Here is a 22,518-nt window from a genome sequence, read left to right as displayed (position 1 = left end):
TTTTTTTTCAGTATTTCATTACAATGAATTCGCGAAATCCACTATACTCAATTCTCGAACAAAACAAATTGACTAGCGCAAACTATACGGAATGGTTCCATAAATTAAAGATTGTTCTAAACTCGGAGAAAATTTTGTACATGTTAGAAAAGAATCCTCCAAAGGAAGCACTGGATAATATAAGTCCGGAAGAATTGGCAAAACTTGATCAATGGTGGGACCATGATGTCAAGGCCAAGTGCTATATGCAAGCTTCAATGTCTGATGAACTCCAGAGGCGATTTGAGGATTCCGTGAATGCTGCTAACATACACATGCACCTCAATGGAAGTTCATTGATTAATAATTTGAAGCAATGCTATAAAAGAAAAGATTATGTGGTGAAGTTCAAAGTAGATTAATAGTTCGATTAATAATTTTAATGTACTAGCTAATTTAAAAGTGTATCAAATAGTGAATATTTTTCTTTAAAAGAAGATTTCATTGGGGAAAAAAAATGTGAACCTCACATACATTGAACCATTTAATGAACTTTTAGGACAATGTCTTTAACAATCTCGTCTCCTCAATAGTACTTAACATGGTGACAATTGACATTGTTATTCCTACATCTTTCGATTTTTTTCGTCCCCGCGCGCACACATATATAAAATAATAATAACAGATGATGATGTTAGTAATAAAAAAAAAGTGAATGATGTATAAATTAGGGATGGCAATGAGTCGGGTATGGGTAGGATATCGCATCTCCATCACCATACCCATTTATTAAATTCATCACCATACCTGATGCGAACATGGATGGCTCACATGTTGTTCAAGTGGCCAAGGATCCGTTGGAGTTACCAAGAGGACCAGTTACAAGAGGCCGAGCTCAGAAGTTCAAGGAAGCACTTCGATCTTTGTGAGACCTCGATTCTAAACAACTAATCTTGGATTAGACAACAATTAAGCAAACACGATCCAAGACTAAAAGCAAGAATTTTTTATTATTATTATTATTATTTTTTTTAAAAGGGGGGTGCGCCCGAGCGGCTAAAAACTGCAGCCCAGGCGCCTCCCAAAACAGCAACCTGCTGTTTGGCTGAGTGCTAATTAATGCGAAATTACACACTTCATCACTGCAGGATCGAGCGCTTGCCGTTTTACCAAAAGTTATAGCTGGTGGTAATGATGCAAACTCAAATCTTTTAAACCGTACAACAACCCAGACGACATGGTTCGACCGTGCAAACTCAAATCTTTTAAACCGTACAGCAGCCCAAACGCCATGGTTCAACCGCTCTACCAGCAGAGACAATTATTGCACCCAACAATCTTCCTCCCAATAATTTCACTACTTGCAATCAATGGAAATCGAACTCATGACCTTGGATCTGATATCAATTGTAGGACCGAGCGTTTGCCGCTTTACCAAAAGCTATAGTTGGTGGTAATGGTGCAACTCAAATCTTTTAAACCGCACAGCAGTCCAAACACCATGGTTCGACCGGTCTACCAGCATGGATAATTATTGCATCCCAACAATCACTATATAAGCGACACATCAAGAAAGGGAAAAAAATTCCACAAAAAAAATGTAAGACTGAAATTGACAATATAAAATGCCAAAATCTAAAAGAAACAAACGTACAGTAATAAATAATATTTTCTCGACCTTTTAATAGAGAAAGAATAAACTTGTGATCAACATTCAGAAATGTTCCATTGCATTTTAATTTGAAGGATTTCAGAGACTAACGACAATTTGGTAAATCCTGTGAGGATTTCCTTCCCATATCTCAAGACTCTGCAGATTTCAATTTCACAAAAAGATTTTTGGCATATATAATCGTTGGGAATTTCAGATTGATCATCAAATTCGTCATTCATAAAACTATTGAAATTCAAATTGTTGTGGTCGTCGTTTAGATTTTGTTTGGAGAAAGAAGGACCTTCATTGCATTAATTCATATTACCAATGGACGACTCGGGAATGTTCTCATGACTTAAATTACCAAACACATTTTCAGTCCGAAGATTTAGATTCCTACGTGAAGGAGCCTCCGAAAAATTAACATATGGAAGCGAAGGGCGAATATATTCTTCACCATGGTGGATCCAGCGAAAATATCCAGGTACGAATCCATGTCACCCTAAGTGAACTTTAACCATATTCTCATCTAAATACTGTCTATTTCTACATTTATTATGGTTGCAAGGACAATGCATTTCACCATCTGACAAACACTGAGGATATCTTTTCGCAAACTCTATGAATGATTCTGATACCCCGGGAAATTATTTTCACCCGGACCCATTCATTATAGGTTTAAGAGGGTTGGCCCAATTATTGGATTATTATTATATATAAGGTCCAGCCCAGTTTTCCACCTATTAGGGCGTGTCAAGACCTGGGCTGCTGTTAATGGGCTGACCCGAGCTGGGGCCCAATGGGCTTGGTATGTTTTCTAGTTCAAGTGGGACTCGAATACATTGAAGATAAGCTTGAACATTAATTGCACAGATATGAATAAGATAGGGATAAACTCAAGGGCGGACCAATGAATGAAGAGTCCTACTCCAGGACATATTATAATTCGACTAGGTAACTTACTCTATTTTCTCCTATAAATACAGGTATTGTTATGGTTGCATTCATTATTCATTATTCACTATTCATTACACATTCACTCTCGCTTTTACATTCACGCACCCATACTCTCTCGTTTTCGTATTAATCATACCCTCTGCCTTCAAGACATTGACTTAGGCATCGGAGGGGTCATGCCGAAAACACTTTCAACGCCCCTTGACCTAGTTTTTGCCTGTGCAGAACTTGGTGGTACCCGACCCGACCTGCTTCATTGAAGATTTGGAGGATCCATTCTATCAGACCGAACCCGAGGTAAAATTCCAACATCATCAATTGGCGCCGTCTGTGGGAATTTGAAGAAAAAAGAGTTTCGATGGCTAATCAGAATGGAGATCACCTAAATTTAGAGGAAAAAGTTGAAGGAAGAGATGGAGCAGCTAAGGAAAAAGCAGGCCGGGTACCTAGTTACCACAACCAGAAACATTCCTTTCACTCAGGAAATATTGGATGCCGACCTCCCTAAACAGTTTAAATTGCCTCACGTCGGGGAGTATGATGGTAAAGGAGATCCTGAAGACCATTTGGCACGCTTTGAGAATGCAGCTTTGTTGCATAAATATTCTGATCAGATCAAGTGTAGGGATTTCCTTACTACTCTCATAGGACCAGCCCAGCAATGGTTCAATATGCTACGCCCGGGGGAGATCAAGGAATTCAAGGATTTTAGCAAATCCTTTTTGCATCACTTTGCTAGCAACAAAAAACATCCTACCACTACCTTCAGCCTTTTTGCAATCAAGCAATGGTAACATGAAAATTTAAGAGCTTATATCCGCAGGTTTAGTGCCTTGGCTCTCGAGGTACCCATGGCGACGCCAGACCTGCTCATCAGTGCCTTCATGCAAGGGCTGGATACAAAAGATTTTCTTAAATCTCTAATAAAAAGGCCGCTGGATACATACGAGGAATTACTCGCCCGAGCGGAGAAATATGTCAACATGGAAGAAATACAGGTTTCGCGGGCAGCTGTGAAGAGGGAACGACCAAAAAATCCAAAGAGCAATAGGGTTCCGAGCAATAATTCAGGGATAAGACAGCCATTCCGACCCGCGTTGTTGGGAGAATTCACCTCTTTCACTCCTTTACGCATGAGTAAAGTCCGAGCTCTACAAATTTGTGACGATCGGAAGCTCACACAAAGGCCTCCATGGATTGAAAAGGGACCTCGAAATAGGGAATCAAATAAGTATTGTCACTTTCACAATGAGTATGGGCATACTACGGAGAACTGTCGTCAATTAGATAAAGAGATTGAAAGGATAATACAACAACACTCTAAATTAAAAAATATATTGACCCGTCAAGAGGGGTATCGCCCGAACAGGGTACATGGAGGAAGGTCAAGACAAAGAGCCAGGAATGTTCCTCCCCACGAAGACTTCAATCATCCAAATCAAGACCAGCCCAGGGATGACCGAGCTCATCAAAGACCGGCCCCGCCTGCTCGAGGAATTATCAACATTATTTCTGGAGGCCCTACTGATGGAGATTCCAATCGAGCTAGGAAAACTAGCAGCCAAAAATTAATAAATATGGAGATTGACAATCAGACTGTCAACACTGGCCCGACCCTCTCTTTTGGGCCGGAAGATTTAAAAGGGGTTTCTAGCAACCATAATGATGCACTGGTAATAAGGGCCATAGTCGCGAATTACGATGTGGCCCCGATATTTGTGGATTTAGGCAGTTCTGTCAATGTTCTATTCTAAGAAGTTATCAATCAAATGGACCTGGGACAGTACAAAATGGAGCCCATCGTTACATCACTCTTTGGTTTCACGGGTCATGCAATTCGGTCTGTTGGGTTAGTACATCTACCCCTAACTCTTGGAAAAGGCAACGGTCGCAAGACCAGGATTGTGAGCTTTATTATAGTAGACGCTCCGTCTGCCTATAACGCTATACTGGGTAGACCTGCCATGACCAATTTCATGGTCGTCGCATCAGCTCTGCATCAGAAAATAAAGTTTCCAGTTGGTAATGAGATCGGTGAAGTACAAGGTGATCAAGTTATTGCTCGCAAATGCTATGTGGAGGAGGTCAGAATAGAACAAAAGGTGACCAGAATTGATAGAGTTGACAGACCTGGACATTCTAACATGGAAAAAGTAAACCTGATAGAAGACACAGCAGTCACCGCTGAAGAAGAAATTGAGGAAATCATGATCTCCCCTCCTTCGGGGACGGTAAAAATTGCTCGCACCCTTGAAGCACAGTTAAAGCAAACCTTATTGGAATGCTTGGAAAAAAATAAAGATGTTTTTGCATGGTCAGTTTCAGACCTGGTAGGGGTCCATCGGGAAGTAGCAGAGCACAAGCTCAATGTAATAAAGGGTTGCGCCCTATTATTCAAAATAAAAGGCACTTCGGTCCTGAAAAAGATGCAGTAATAAAGGAACAGGTGGACGAGTTACTCAGGGCTGGACATATTGAAGAAATCCATTTCCCGACCTGGTTGTCTAACATAGTCTTAGTCCCGAAATCTACGGGAAAATGGCGTATGTGTATAGATTTTTTAGATTTGAATAAAGCATGCCCTAAAGATTGCTACCCCCTACCTAGAATCGATCAGCTTGTCGATTCAACTGCAGGGCATGAATTACTCAGCTTTTTGGATGCTTACCAAGGGTATCACAAAATTCCCTTAGCAAAAGAGGACAAAGACAAGGTGAGTTTTGTCACATCAACAGGAACTTATTGCTATGTGGTCATGCCGTTTGGACTCAAAAATGCCGGGGCAACATACCAAAGATTAATGGACAAAGTATTCGAGCACAAAATTGGAAAGAATATTGAAGTCTACGTTGATGATATCCTGGTCAAGACCCGCACGGCCGACCAGTTTATTACTGACATGTCTCAAACATTCCAGACGCTGAAAAATTATCAACTGAAGCTAAACCCTAGCAAGTGCACCTTTGGAGTCCGGGCTGGAAAATTTATGGGATACATGGTTACAAGAAGGGGAATCGAAGCTAATCCAGAAAAAGTTCAAGCCATCATTTCTATGAGCTCCCCTAAGAATATACAGGAAGTACAAAGATTAATAGGAAGAATTACAGCACTGGCCCAATTTATAAGCAGATTGGCAGACAAAAGCCTACCTTTCTTTAAAGCACTGTGAAAGACGAAAGATTTTGAATGGAGTGATGAAAGTGAAAAGGCTTTTCAGGATTTAAAAACCTACTTAAAGCAATTGCCTGTACTGAATAAGCCTACTCAAGGGGAAGAGTTGTTCCTCTATCTGGGTGTTACTCCTCGAGCAACCAGTTCGGTCCTTGTCAAAAAAGATGGAATGAATCATCAACCCGTATACTTTGTAAGTCACACCTTGAAGGGACCCGAGCTCAATTACCTAACTCAAGAAAAGCTTGCTCTAGCTCTGGTCATCACAGCGAGAAAATTAAGGCCTTATTTTCTCTCGCACCCTATCACCGTACTCACCAATAGCGTTCTGGGGAAAATTGCAACTAATCCAGATGCATCGGGGAGACTTATCAGGTGGATTACAGAGTTGAGTGAGTACGACATCAAATTTGAACCTCGGACAGCCATAAAAGCTCAAGCCTTAGCAGATTTCTTAGCAGAGACAGTTCAATTAGAACAAGACGAACTTTGGAAAATTTTTGTAGACGGGTCATCATGTCAATCAGGGAGCGGAGCTGGAGTCGTGATTATTTCACCTTGGGGTGAAGAAACAAATATCTCAATTAGATTGGACTTCAGAGCTTATAAAAACGAAGCAGAATATGAGGCATTATTACTTGGACTCAAGGTAGCACGGAATCTGGGTATTTCTCGGGTACTCTATATTCCGATTCCCAATTAGCTATTCAGCAGAGCAACAGAAAGTTTGAGATCAAAGATGATAAGATGAGGAAATATGCCAAGGCATTAGACAAAGCCAAGGAAGGATTCACCGAAATGAACTTGGAGCTCATCCCCCGAGCTGAGAACATCAAGGCCGACCATTTGGCTCGCTTAGCCAGTGCCTTGAGTGACCGACCTGACCCCATTGTTGCAGGTCGGGCGCTCGTATCTCAGCTGGAAACTCTTGATGATATGCTAACTCAAGTTCCAAAAGGGGATTGGAGATATGATCTACACAAATATCTAACCGCGAAAGAATTACCAATTGATAATAAAAAAGCTAAGGAGATAAAACAAAGGGCACTTCGTTTCGTCATGATAGATCAAATTCTGTTTAAAAGATCCTTCTCTCAACCTTTTTTAAAGTGTTTAGGTCCCGACGAAGCAAATTATGTATTACGGGAAATTCATGAAGGGTCTTGCGGAAGTCATCTAGGTAGTCTTGCCCTGGCTCGGAAAGCCCTTCTTGCTGGTTTCTTTTGGCCTACTATGCGGAAGGACTATTCAGATCTGGTTCATTCGTGTTATAATTGCCAGAGGCATGCTAACTTACAGTGGAGACCCGCAGAATATATGAAGGCAGTAGTGGCTGCTTGTCCTTTTGATCAGTGGGGGATGGATATTGTAGGGTCATTCCCTGTTAGCACGGGGCAAATAAAGTTTTTTTTGGTCGCAGTCGATTACTTTTCCAAAAGGGTGGAAGCTGAACCCCTGGCAAAATTTACAGAGAATGAAGTGCTCAATTTTCTATGGAAAAATATAGTGTGCCACTTTGGGATCCCTCGCAGGTTAGCATCAGACAATGAAAGACAATTCTGTGGATCCAAAGTCTGAGCATGGTGTCAAGAAATAAAGATCGAACAAGTTTTCACCTCTGTAGCATACCCGCAAGGGAATGGACAGGTCGAAGTTACCAACAGAATGATAGTCCATGCTCTTAAGACACGACTGGATGCAGCCAAGGGCAAGTGGGCGGACGAACTCCCTTCCGTATTGTGGTCTTACCGAACTACAACTCGATCCGGTACAGGTGAAACTCCTTTCAGTATGATGTATGGGACTCATGCTCTTCTCCCAGCAGAAATTGGACAAGAGAGTGCTAGGATAATGGCATATGGGGCAAACAATCAAGAACTGCGAGCAATGGATTTGGACTTACTTGAAGAGCACAGGTCCCGAGATGCAATTAGGCTCGCAGCCTATCGCAAGTGAATGACCCAGGCCTACAATAAAAGAGTATACCCTAAGATTTTCCAAGAGGGAGACCTGGTTATGCGAAAGATACAACATCCAGGGGAAAGAGGAAAGCTAGAGGCCAAGTATGAAGGCCCATTCAAAGTGATAGGAAAAGCTGGAATAGCTGCATATTACTTAGAAGATGCCCAAGGAAAAAAGGGTAAAAGGCCATGGAATGCTCAGCACTTGAAAAAATACTATCCCTAGTAGCTCAGCTCGGGTCTCGTCGTATTATTTATATCTTACTAAGCTGGTTCTTAACCAGCCAAGTCTTTTTGCGTTACAGTCAGTCCTGTTTTGTTTACATCAGGGTGAGTCTTGTTTTAGCGTAAATTTTGTTTTTGAATGTTGCAAGAGTCAGTTCTGTTTTATGGAACACCCTGTGATTTTTGGTAACATCCTTTACTCAAAGCCCAGGCAGTCTGGCACTCAAGGACCACATCAGTGGAACTCAAAGCCTAGGCAGGTCTGGCACTCAAGGACCACATCAGTGGAACTCAAAGCCCAGGAAGGTCTGGCGCACAAAGTCCACCTCAGTGGAACTCAAAGCCCAGGCAGATCTGGCACTCAAGGACCACATCAGTGGAACTCAAAGCACAGGCAAGTCTGGCACTCAAGGACCACATCAGTGGAACTCAAAGCCCGGGAAGGTCTGGCGCACAAAGTCCACCTTAGTGACCCACATCAGTAGAACTCAAAGCACAGGCAGGTCTGGCACTCAACTCTCATGGACCACATCAGAGAAACTCAAAGCCCAGGCAGGTCTGGCACTCAAAGTCCACCTCAGTGGCCCACATCAGTGGAACTCAAAGCCCAGGCAGGTCTGGCACTCAAAGTCCACCTCAGTGGCCCACATCAGTAAAATTCAAAGCCCAGGCAGGTCTGGCACTCAAAGTCCACCTCAGTGGCCCACATCAGTGGAATTCAAAGCCCAGGCAGGTTTGGCACTCAAATTCCACATCAGTGGAATTCAAAGCTCAGGCAGGTCTGGCACTCAAAGTCCACCTCAGTGGCCCATCTCAGTGGAATTCAAAGCTCAGGCAGGTCTGGCACTCAAATTCCACTTCAGTGGCCCACATCAATGGAATTCAAAGCCCAGGCAGGTCTGGAACTCAAAGTCCACCTCAGTGGCCCACATCAGTGGAATTCAAAGCCTAGGCAGGTCTGACATTCAAAATTAGTAATAAGCAGGACTGATGTCAAAAAACCCACATTTTGGTTTGTAATAAAAATCCAAGTGTGATTCGATCTCAAGGATTGCAATAGAGCTTAAAGAGCTTATAAAATGTACTAATTTTCATTCAACCAGTCCGAGCACGCGTAGGTCGGGCTTTAATGATATAATGAATTTGATTTTCATTCATCTAGTCCGGGTACATGTAGGTTGGGTTTTAATAATTCACTTGATAAATTGTGGCTTGATTTACATTCAATCAGTCCGGGCACATGTAGTTCGGGCCTTCAAATATTTAAAATTGGCTCGATTTGGTCAGTCCAGGCACATTCAGATCGGGCTTTAATAAGTTGTATTGACTAGCATTCGGCCAGACCTGGTATAAGTAGGTCGGACCTTAATGGGTTACATAGTAAAGTTTGGTCAGACGACTTTAGCAGGCAAGTTATAATACGCGTATCATTGGGGAAACCCGAATTGAACAAAAATATTCATTCATGAAAAACAGTATCACTGTATCAGCCCGACCTGGGCAACAAACAAAATCAATGACCACGCAGGGTCTATAACACGAATCAAGTTTTTGTTCATAGCAGAAATAAAGAAAAATCAAGGGGTGGAGGAATCTTGTGGCTTTGAGTTCGGGTCGGGATCTGTTGTTTTTTCTGGCTCGGCCTCCTCTGAATCTTCATCGGGCATGTCCTCAAGAGCCTTAGTACAGTCCAGGAAAAGGTCAGGGTGTTCGGTCTCTGAGTACCCATTAGCCCTGAACTAGGCTAGACATCCCTTGAAACGCTCATCAAAAAAGGTAGCCGCCTTCTCAGCTACCGCGTTAGCAAAGTCCGCGGAGTTCAGGAACTCCTTCTTCCCGACCTCCTTGGAAATCTCTAATTCTTTGGTCAGGGTCTGTGCTTGGCTATCTTGAAACGACCCTAACTCTATAATTAATAAATAATTGTGCGGAAATTTTTTTTTTTTTTTTTATACTTACTAAATAAAATATGTACATATATGCCCATACATATATGCACAGAATAAAAAAGATTTAAAAATAACTAAATAAATAAATAACTCAAATAAAAATGCATTCTTTAATAAAATAAATATCTGAGTCAAATATTGAATTAAAATACTGCATAAATAAAATGATTAAAGTTTGCATGCACTGAAAATATTTAAATAAAATATTCCAAACCACAACCACTGAAATAATTAAAATGTATAACATGCTGAAGTATTCAAAACATGCAATGTGACTCAGACATCTATCACGGTCACGGGGTCACTGCATGTCCGCTCATATGTTCTCGCCTCCGGTGGGTACAACATCCTCCTCTACGTACTCACCTGCACCATACCAGTGTAGTGAGCCTAGAGGCCCAACATGCTAACATAACAAGGGTTTAAAAAAATAATTTAAATCAATTTAATACTAATACATAACATATACATGAATGAGCATGCTTAAAAAAATATCATATCATAACTTAACTTAAATTACTCAAATATCATAATACATAAATATTGTTGAGCAAATTATTTTCTAACATCGCATGGTTGTATCCGTAGTGTAACCTTAAATCATACATTAAATACTGATCAGTGTGGAAACCAACGTACGTGGCGGTGACGAATCACCTCTTAAATTGGCAGTAAACTGCCCTTCAATAGTTCACATATGGGGACGAATCCCCCTCAAATCTCAAATTGTCACACTACTTCAACTTTCAACATAAAATATTTTATTTTGCTCAACCTTAAACATTAAATCATGCATAAAATTATTTCATGAATGCATGTACTTAAATAAAATGTGTGTCCTTCATATATATTTAATTTACTTTCATACTAACATATACATATTAAAATAACTTCAATGCATAAAAATAATTAGATATATATTCAGGACACATGCAATTTCTCATGGGTTGTACTGAACTGCTGGCCCTAACACTCTAGCCCAATTACTTAAATCTGACCCATTAACACTGAGACTGGCCCATTAACATACTGAGACTGGCCCATTAACATACTTAAGCCCAATAATAATTATTCTAAGCCCAATTATTTAATTAAAGCCCAATTAATTTGCTTAAGCCCATTAAATAATTAATCTGGCCCAATGGGCCCAAAAGCCCAAAGACTGGCCCAATAATTTCCATGGGCCCTAAAGCCCATAAAAATTATTGGACTCACTTAATTAAATTAATTAAGCCCAAGTAATTATTTAAATGTGGCCCATTCATTAATTAAATCTAATAGCCCAAATAAAAACCCATTAACTTATTAATTCACTTAAAATTTAAAATACCCGAGCCCGGCTCACCTAACCCGGACCCGGACCACATGACCCGACCCAAGACCTACCAGACCCGACCCAGGCCCGGCCTGGGGCGGCCGGAGCCCGCCGCCCAGACGTAGCCCACGTCTGGGCGGTCCAAACCTGACCCTAGCCCTGACCCCATGCTGCTCCAAGCACCGAACCCGAAGCCACTTCCACAGAACCCTAATCTGCAACAACAAGGAGCCCGATCGAACCACTGTGGTTTCCTGGGCTCGTTTGGCTCGAACCACTCGAGCCATTTGAGTCCAGGCAACCCCCACACTCCCTCTGAACCTAGACCAGCAGCCTAGGCGCAACCATGAAGGAAAAATATGAACATGAACCATGAAAACATCAAAGAACCGTGCGTCTTCAACCTAGATCAAATTTTTTTCTGAAAAACTTTGAAATTTCGATGCCTACACAATGCACACACTTTAATATCTGATAGGTACGAAAATAGGGAAGAAAAATCATGCCTTTCACCGAAATTGAAGAGAAAAACGTGTAGGCGACGAGTCCGGGACGACGGGACGATGATTTAACTTGAAAACCTCAAGAACCGAGGCTATGGAGGCTACCTTGAAGGCTGCTGGAACGTGAGAGTGGCTGAAGAAGATGGGGCGGGGTGTCGGCTGTGTGAGAGTGATCGGGTGAGGGGTTTTGGGTAGATTAGGTTTAGGTTTTATTTTAATTAAAATATAGGATAATTAAATATAAATAAAAGTTTTAAATATAAAATATACAACTTAAAACTCCAAATAAAAAGTTAAAATCTGATAACTTAAATAAATCTCGAAATATAAATTTTAGGGAATTTTAAAGATACTAAAAAGTCAATATTTTGGCTTATTTTGAATAAAACGGGCTCCTAAAATTATATAAAATTAAAAACTAAAAATTTTGAGGAAATGAAACTCAAAATAATATTTTTGGGCTCTTAAAAGGCTCATGAAATAAATTTGATAGAAAGTTGTCATCTCGTCCGTCCACGGTCCCGTCAACGCGATAAAATAATTAAAATACTAAAAATCACTAATTATGGGTTAAATGCTTAAAAATAAATTAAATCATGCACAAATAATTCACATAATTATTTAACCCATAAATCTAAAATTTAAATAATTAAATTCCCTAATTATGCATGCAGATTTACGTATTTAAAAATACCGGGTGTTACATATCTGATTCGACTTTTTCCACCTCCAGCTCGGCAATTTTAGTATTGGCAGCTTCCAGGGCAGTACGATAGGACTCAATCTCAGCCCGCATCCCGGCCTGTTCTTCCTTATATTCATTTTTCATATCACGGGTCTTCCGCGTGAGTTCAGAGATCCGAGCCACAAAAGCCTCCTAGTTCATGGCATGCTCCTCTCGGGTTTTGAAAGCTCGGCTAGTGATCTCCCCTCCCCAAGCTAAAGCCTGTGATAATATACAAGGATAAATACCAGCTCGGTGTACAAGTTATAAAATTAAAAAGTAATATACCTGCAGGGAGGCCAAAGAAAAGTTCTGTTCGGCTTCCAAAATTGGCACCCCTTGTAGGATGTTTAAGTCAGAGCGGGAAATTAAGTTCTACATTATGCCCAGGCACCCTTGGGGGTCGGGCTTTGAGAAAAACGACATATCTGGGACCCCAAGCTGATCGGGCATTCCTTGAGGCTCAGCATCAGGTAGGGATCCAAACTCCATTACTGGTTCCTTGCCACGAGCTCGGGACGAGGAAACAATAGGCGGTTGCTGAAGCTCGGGAAGATCAGTATTGGGTTTTTCCTTGGTCTTGGAGGTTTTCTTCTTGGGCTGTTCAGTAGGAGGAGGCTCGGGATGAGTGATGGCCTCACTATCTTCTGTCTTCTTCCTCTTCAAATTCTTTAGAGCAGCTCTGAAATTAGCAGGCATGGTGGCAGATCTGATCCTGTCGTCTGAACAAGTAGAAATACAACAAATAAATATATTGACAAAAAGTTAAATAAAGGTAGTACGGGTACAGGGGTACTACCTACATCCCCGTGGATCTCTACTCCCTTCCCACTGAAGCCATAATGACATAGCAGATCCTCCTCAATCAGGCTCTCAATATCAAAGGTTTGCGCGGACATTGTGTTGATAAAGTTGGTGAAGTCATGAGTGGGCAGAGCTGGGGGTTCAGGAGTTGTAAAGTTCATAGCCCAATTGGACCGACACTCCCAGGGCTGGTTTGGTTTAACAAAGAAATATTTGTTTGTCCAGCCATTATGTGAGCTAGGCTTGCCTCTCAAAAATGGATATTCAGGTCGCATGGAAATATAAAAACGGCCCGGGGCAGTTTTCTTAATTTGCAGGAAAAAGATAAAATTTCCTATGTTTAATGGAATTCGAAAGAAACAGAAGAGGACACCTAATGATAAGATCGAACTTAAAGAGTTCGGGGATAATTGACTTGGACACACGCAAAAATATTGACACAGATAGGATACGCAGCTCGGGACGGGAAATCTTAGACCCATCTTGATTTGGTCTAGGCTGAAGCTCAAGAAGTTAAGGGGAGGTCTGTGAGCCCGGTCTTTACGGCTCAGAATTGTAAGATCATATGAATCGGGCATGCCCGATCTCTCCCTAATGATGGGACCCAGGTCTGGACTTAGATGGGAGGCCAGTACCTCATACCATTGTTTTCCCTTGGCAGATAATCGGGCCTCATCCGACCTGAGTCTGTGTAGTCGCTTTAATTTTTCCTCTCGAGTCTCCGATAAATCCAGCTCTGAGCTTGGATTATCGGAATCGGAGGGCTCGGGGTTATTAGAGGGAGAGTTGGGTGCTTCAACGAATGCTACTATTTCCCTAACAGAAGTCTCGTCGGGGGACGACATTAACTAAACCTAATGAAAGGGAGGTAAGACTTACAAATGGAAGGACTGCAGTAGGTGTAGCTCGGGAATGATATTAGCAGGTCGGTCGTACGCAGTCTGGGTCGGGCGAGCTCTCAAAATCTTGGCAGCGTAACAGTACAAGAGTAAAAGGTAAAAAACAAAATTTTTTACTGACCTATTTATAGGAGTAATGAATTGATCTCGGCCGTTGATTTGTTATCTCGATCTACGGCTCGAGACGGGACAAGTCAGGGTCATCTCAGCTTTGGAAGGTGAACCGTCCTAAGACATCTGGGCCGTTCGTAAAAAGCACATCACGCGGATCCTGATTTGGACCGTCTAAAAGAAACACATCGCATGAATTCAATTCTGAGCTGTTCGAATGAAGCATGGGTAGTTCGGGGTCCGAACTGCATTCTTGGTCTAAATTCATTCTTCTTTTAGACTAGTTAGGGAGGTACTATTGATATCCCGAGAAATTATTTTAACCCGGACCCGTTCATTATGGGTTTAAGAGGGTTGACCCAATTATTGGATTATTATTATATATAAGGTCCAGCTCAGTTTCCTACCTGTTAGGGCGTGTCAAGACCTGGGCTGCTGTTAATGGGCCGACCTGAGCTGGGGCCCAATGGGCTTGGTATGTTTTCTAGTTCAAGTGGGACTCGAATACATTGAAGATAAGCTTGACCATTGCACAGATATGAATGAGATAGGGATAAACTCAAGGGCGGACCAATTAATGAAGAGTCATACTCCAGGACATGTTATAATTCGACTATGTAACTTACTCTATTTTCTCCTATAAATACATGTATTGTTATAGTTGTATTCATTATTCATTATTCACTATTCATTATTCATCACACATTCACTCTCGCTTTTACATTCACGCACCCATACTCTCTCGTTTTCGTATTAATCATACCCTCTGCCTTCAAGACACTGACTTAGCCATCGAAGGGGTCACGCCGAAAATACTTTCGGCGCCCCTTGACTTAGTTGTTGCCTGTGCAAAACTTTGTGGTACCCGACCCGACCTGCTTCATTGAAGATTTGGAGGATCTATTCTACCAGACCAAACCCGAGGTAAAATTCCGACATCATCATATTCTATACCCGCAAAAAACTCAGTTTTTATGAAACCATTGTGTAAACGCGGTTGTACATCCAATCTCGATTAGTATCCGCTATCACTTAAGAAATCCTTATACAGATAAATATATACCGGCAGACTGCGAGTGGCAATGTGAAGGAAATTATATTCAAAATTTGCGACGGTTTAAGATAAATTTTCGTTACTAGCGATCGTTTTTTTAAATTATCGTCGCTAATAGCAACAATTTATCTTAATTAGTCTCAATTTGCTACGGTTTTTTAATTATGTCACTAATAGTGACTCTTTACTTCTACTCACTGTTATTCGCGACGGTTTTTATAATACCGTCGCTAATCGCGACGATTTATCTTTATGTAGTCGTTATTTGTGATGGTTTTTTAATAAGTCACTAATAACGACGATTTATATTCTAGCCGTCGTTATTTGCGATGGTTTTTTAAATATGAATCTACTTAAACAACGTATGAGAATAACCGTCGCAAACAGCGACGGTCTAAAAAAATTAATCTCTGAGTTTACCTACTACTTACAAACTTTAGTCTCTAAATCAACGACTAATTTTGTTATTTGTAGTTTTTTGAAGAGGTTTTGGTCTAGTCCACTCCTCCTTTAGGTTTCTTTTGTATCGTTTTTTTATGTTTATATACTGGTAGGAGTCTGCCTAATTCCCCTGCTTCCGGCGGTGCTTCCCAAAAAAAAAAAAAAATCCATCACAATTAGCGAAGGAAATTATTACATCAATCATCGCAATCATTATTTTCGACCAATGTATTTGTGCGTCTCAAACTTAATGACACTTTCTTTTAAAATGTGTCGCTAGTTTTGCGACTTTTTTCATTTTTAGTCTTTAATGTTTCGGATTTTAAATCAATTACTGATTTTTCAAAACCATGAAAATTTGCGACGATTTTTAAAAACAGTCACTGAATCTAAGAACAATTTTATTAATTTAGTTGATATTTCCGTGTTTTCTTGTAGTTCGATGAATTAAATGATCATCTTGTATTTCACAATATAAGATGAAATATGATAATGTAATGTAATTATATATACGTCATTTGGACAATTAATTACATGTGATGTGGCTATTAATTTCAATTATTTATAAAATAAACATTTTCTTAAACCTAAATATCCGTTAATAATTAAATTTGGACATGATTTAGTTCTCAATTCATAAATGATAAATAATCTATTACCTAGGAAAAAACATGAAAAAACTCGTAATTTGCCCTTAATTTTCTCCCCTTCTATGCGTGAATACTGTTGGAAACACATATAGTTATAGTAATTATTAGAAAGAAGTATGAAAAAAAATATAATCAATAACGAATAATTTAAAATTGTTAAATTTCGGACTTCAGAAACAATCATAATTAAGTTTAGCTTAAGTCAATTTGGATACAGAAGTTGTAATTTAAAAAATACTTAAATAAGCTAAGCTTTTTTAAGTGGTTTTTTTTTTTTAAAAAAAAAAAAAGCAAAAGCAGTTTTGACATTTGGATAAATGTCGAAAGGTTTTTTTTTAAAAAAAAATTAAATAGAAGTAGAACTAGAAGCCAAAAAATCAAAAATTCTAGCTTTTAAAAAATTATTTTTTTAAGTGCTTTTTTTTTTTATTTAAAACAACTTTTCTAACCAAACACATCATTTTGTAGGAAAAGCATTTTTTTAAAAAAATTTAGTTGGCTTTTGTAAAATGCACTCACAACTAGGGCTGGCGAAAAATACCGAAATGCCGTCATACCGCCTTTACCGTACCAAAAAAAATCGTATATATCGAAATTTTTGGTACCGGTATCGGTATCGGTATAAGATTTTCAAATTTTCGATATTTCGGTATACCGAAAAAAAATCGGTATACACGGTATCGGTATGATACCGCGTATACCGATATTTTTTTTTAACAAAAACAGTTTTAAAAAATCGGTATACAAAGTATCATACCGATATCGTACCGAATTTTAGTATTCGGTATCGGTATGGATTTATGTCATACCAAAATTTTGGTATACCGACGAAATTTTCGATATGGTATCGGTAACGGAAATTTCAGTACTAAAATTTTCGGTACGGTATGCGGTATACCATACCGAACCACCCCTACTCACAACTAGAGCTGTCAAACGGGTCAACTCATGGAAGGGCGGGCCGGCTCACCAAAAACCCACCTTTTGGCGGGTCAAGAGCAGCCGACCCACCATCATGGCGGGCTGAAAATTCTCAACCCAACCCAAGGTGGGTTGCGGGTTAGGCGGGCCGGCCTGCGGGTTGGCTCACGACAAATAAAAATAAATAATTAAATATTATAATTATTTATAAATATTATTTCATAAATAAATATTAATAGAAACATATTAATAAAAATTTTAACTATTGATTTCATGTATGTAAATTTTATATAAAGTAATTAACACAAAAAAATTTCACAACTTTTATTAAAAAATACATATATCACAATAACAATAAAAATAAAAATAATTAATTAATTCTCCAGACCCGCGGGCCAACCCAGGCCCGCGGCGAGCCAACCCACGCGGGCCTAGGCGGCCGCGGGTTGGCCTATATAGGCCAACATTTTGTTGGGTTAAAAAAATTTTAACCCAACCCACTTAAATTGGCTGGCGGGCCTAAACCAAATTGACGGCTCTACTCACAACCTATAAAAACAATTAAAAAAAGTTTTGCACGATAAAGGAGCAGTTAATAATCCTCTTAAAGGTTAATATTTAAGGATTATTTTATATTACACTTGGAGTATTTCTCCACTATGATGTGGTCAAATGTTATCTTTTGGATCATCAACATATATGCCAACTTTTAAAAAATATGGAGGATCTACATGATCTAATTGTATTGGAATAGGAGGAGAAATATTTTCGATATAACATAGATTAACCCAATATTTTTAGTCTTGGACAAAAAAAAACTGCTTCTGGAGACTAAAATTTAGGCGCAAAAATTTAAATAATTTTTTTTATTTTTACTGGATTTAGGAAATATAGACGTTTGAGCAGTTGTTTTACCACTATAGACGAGGGGATTAGACAAGAAATTTTTTTTTGAATCCTATCTTAGTTATAGCTAAGTCTGCGGGTAATTATTGGGGCTAAAAACAATATCGGGTGCAAAATCCGGAGGTGTGTAATTCATTATCTCAAGGGAGGTGAGTTTAGTCTAGAGGTCGTTGGAAGGAATGAGCACTTGAAGAGTGAAACTTGCACTGATTTGTCATAGGTTGCTAAGTAGTTTTGAAACAAATTCGGTCTAAGTTGTATGAAACTGGAATGACAGTTCACACATACACGTTCACGTTAAATCGAAGGTGTATTATGAAAAGTTGAGAGCGTGTGTGATTTTGTTTATGTGTGAACTATCATTCTACACGTTCACGTTAAATAGAAGGTGTATTATGAAAATTTGAGAGCGTGTGTGTTTTTGTTTATGTGATTGAACTTCTCGGAGGTTGTGCACTCTCATGAATCGTCCTTACTTATGTTTTTGTGTGCATATTATTTTTTGCAATTCTTGCTCAAGGGCGAGCAAGGTTTAAGTATGGGGGTGTTAATAAGTACATTTTGTATGCATTAGTTCATGATAGTTTTATTTTTATTTTGTGTGCATTCATATTATTTTTGTGTGTTTTTATGTGTTTTATTGCATTTGTGTGCATTTCATTCTCCGGGTTCTATTTGTAGGAAAAATGAAAATTAAAAGAGTTTTGAAGAGAAGAGAAGAGAAAAGAAAAGAAAAGAAAAGAAGAAGATTGAAGCACTAAATAGGTTGTTTGCACAACATGTTGTGCAAACTCACAACATGTAGTGCAAACGGGAGAAATCAAGCGCAATAGCGCTATAGATGGTGCAAACAAGCATGAGTTTAGCACATGATGATGAGCAAATGCGCAAAGGAGTTGTGCAATCGCGCAAGGGAGAAAAAAATTCAGCGCATGAAGAAAATTGAAACGCGCGCGGGCGAGAAACTATCACGCGCGCGCGCGAGAGGCTGGTTGAGGCTCTGTTTTATTAAATTGCGCGCGCGCGAGGGTCTTACCAGGCGCGCGCGCGTGTCGCGGAGTCAGATTATTTCGATAATTATACTTTTTGAAGGAAACTAATTTTTGTGGGATCCAAACACTACAAATAGAAGATCTTAATTATTTCTGGGGGGTTCCCGTTCCGAAGTTCCAGAACGTGCACAACACAGAGGAGGCGGCTACAAGGCTTGGGAAAGAAGATTTTTATTTTCTTTTCTTCTTTTTTTTTTGAATTATTGTTTCAATTATTGAGTAGTTTATTTTCAACTAAGAAGGCGTGATTGGGTCGAACAAATTCATGTAGAAAACTTGGATGCTTATTTGGGATTTTTCAGAGTTGATTTTATTTTATTGATTGTCAGCTTTATATGTGTCTTGTGAATAGTCTGATCAACTGTTTGCTTGCATGTTAATCGATTCCAAGTCGACAGAGGAGGTTTTGATTTTGATCACTTTGATAATCATCATATTGTAAAACCGACTAGAAATAGAATTCGGTTTCAGTGTGCGGTTTGGGTGTAAACTGAATTTTCATAAATATTTAATGCATTCAAATTTGATTAGAATTATGAAATATTAATCCGTCAATATTTGAATAGGTTTGATTGTTCTAGAAATAAACCCGTGAACAAGATAGGAGAATTCCCGTAATTTAATATTAAATTTGAGTCCTGAATCGGCTACATATTACATGATTTGTTTGATACCTACGTGTGTCTTGGTTGTCTCGTTTTAATTAATTTTATCTTCAGTTATTTTAATTCTTATTTCTTAAGCAGTTTTTATTTTAAATTATTATTTTATTTAAATCAAATTGCTTTTTATGATTTTTTCTAGATTAAGCTAACTAATTAATTCTTGAGAATTGACTGCAGTCCCTGTGAGATCGATACTTGGACTCTTAGTCCACTTTACTATTACTTGATGGTAACGCTTAATCGTGTCACGCCCAAATTACCCAACTCAATGAGATATTCACTAAAAATGTAGTAATGTGAGTAGAGATCGTTCCCACGAGAAAAGGTAAATTTAATGTGTTCTAAATAAATAAAAAGGGGGTTTTGAAGTTTGGACTAACTACTAAGAAATTTAAGCAATTAAATATTCAAATTATCACTATCATGCAAGATTGAAAATTAAACTGAAGAAATCAATAAGAGACGAGACTTGGTATCGGTTGACTACACCCTTGATATTCATTCATTCAATCATCGATTCCCTAAGAATAATTAATCCTATTAAATATTCGCCATTGAAAATCAAATTCCTGTTTCACCTTAATTTTAGTTAATTAGAAAACAGCATTCTAGATTAACCCTTACCAATAAATTAACCCAGATAACAGCAATCTAGATTTAAATTCACGGTAGCATTCAAACTAGTAAAACTGACGAACCTAGACAACACAAACACCAGCGGTTGTATTTAGCCTAGTCAATAATTGATCCTACAATTTAATAAATTCAACAACAGAAAATATCAAACGTAGTTGCTTCGCAAATGAGTTCATTCAAACAATTACGGATTTGAATTCTAATTTAGCTATAGCTTGCAAAACAAAATCCTAAGATGGTCAATCCTAAAATCTCGCATACAAACATGAAATAAACCAGATCAAATATTGATACTTAACAAGAATTAAACACTACGAATCGAATATCATGAATAAAATATATCAAGGTTTCGTCTCCCTCAACCAAGTATAAAAGTTTAGCCAACAATACTCATGAATTCTCTACAAAAATTCATGAGAGAAAATAAAATTAAGAAAAGATAGATGAAAACCTAGTCGTCCAGAGAGAGTTCTTCGCGTTCTAAGCTTGTAGAATCATCTGATAATCTCTCCAAAATGGAATTAAAAGTCTAATAAAAGTCTAGAGCCTTAATTAAAAGAGTTTCCAAAATTACAAATTTCTTCCCGCAGCAGACCCGCGCGCTCGATCCGGGAAGAATGTGCGATCGAGCGGGCAAGTTGAGGCAGCCTACTGTCTTGAAAATCTCATGACCGCGCTCGATCTGGGAAAATGCCAGGATCGAGCGCATGCTTCTGTGATGAAAAATCTGCTCTGCTGCTTTCTTTGGATGCATGGACGCACTTTGATTTCTTTAATCAAAACATGGTAATTCCTACACAATAAATCAAAACTAAGTTAAGAAGCTCAATGCATGAAATAAAATAAAACTAGAATAAAACATGAACAATGACACAAAATTCGTGCAAAACAATTAACAAAATGACACTAAAAATGCAAACAAAAATAATACTATCAAATTCCCCCACACTTGAACCTTGCTCGCCCTCGAGCAAGTTATACAAAACAAAATATGCAAACAAGAATCAAGAAATACTACGGAGTACTGGCCTCAGTTCATCTTTCAAAATTTTCACATCCATCCATCCAACTCACATTGTTTTGAAAATTTTAAAACAATACTGATTTCACCTCACAAACTTATAAACCCCGCAACTCAAGTTCAAAACACTCGCCTCCAAATCCAATTCACACATTCATAGATCATGAGGACTTTTGATGGTTTCACAGGATTACAATGAATAGAAATCAAATCAACACACTCACAATCGGTTAAACACAAAAAAATCTAGTGTGTGCATGTTTTGATAAAAAAAATCATACTCATCAATAGTGTCAATCGACAGTCCATAGGCAAAATTCTCGCAACCCCTCTCCACTAGTATATTGGGCGACTGTGACTCGGTCAATAGGTCTTAATTGGCTTATAATATTGGCTTGGCTTATAGCTACAATAAAGGAAAAAAATTCAAAGAGGGAGTAAATTATGTCTATCTTTAGAGTTCACTCCTTTTCATTCAGTTTTCACACCGCTTTTCACTTCATTGATCTCCATTTTTCCTTTTTTAATGCTTTTCACCATTAAATTTTCCTTCTTTTTCACCACTTTTTTCATCATTTTTTTTCCATCCCCTTTTCACTACTATTTTTTTCTTTTCTTTCAAGCTATCATCACACCATTCCATATTAACCATTCAACGCAGGAGCATAAAATAATTTTAACATTCAACTCACTCCCTTAAAGGTAGGAAACGGTGTTTAGGCTATGGGTAGTAGTTGTAGTACATTGAAATAATGCCGAATGGGGGTTTACCACACGTTTGCACGCATGCCATTCGTTTTTCAATCAGGCTCAAACATGGTACTAGGGATAATTAATAAAGTGGGTGGTTTGAAAAGCTCAAACGAATTCAAAAAAATTGCCTACATTACTCCTAAGTCACAGTTTACCCGTATTTTACC

The 22,518-nt window shown here is 38.9% G+C and overlaps 1 protein-coding gene across 1 annotated transcript; it reads left to right on the top strand.

Moving 5' to 3' along the window:
• The first annotated feature begins 3,441 nt into the window (after positions 1-3,441).
• LOC140874506 (uncharacterized) lies at positions 3,442-4,344 on the top strand. The gene has a single exon (XM_073277797.1). The coding sequence runs from the start codon at positions 3,442-3,444 to the stop codon at positions 4,342-4,344; it is 903 nt and encodes a 300-aa protein (XP_073133898.1).
• The last annotated feature ends 18,174 nt before the right edge of the window (positions 4,345-22,518 follow it).

Source organism: Henckelia pumila, chromosome 1 (assembly GCF_033568475.1).
Source record: "Henckelia pumila isolate YLH828 chromosome 1, ASM3356847v2, whole genome shotgun sequence".
In the NCBI taxonomy this organism is placed as follows: Eukaryota; Viridiplantae; Streptophyta; class Magnoliopsida; order Lamiales; family Gesneriaceae; genus Henckelia; species Henckelia pumila.
This window is presented reverse-complemented; position numbering and strand designations above follow the sequence as displayed.

Bases quoted from the DNA above. Each gene is read 5' to 3' on its own strand.
- LOC140874506 (XM_073277797.1), top strand. From the start codon at position 3,442: ATGGCGACGCCAGACCTGCTCATCAGTGCCTTCATGCAAGGGCTGGAT.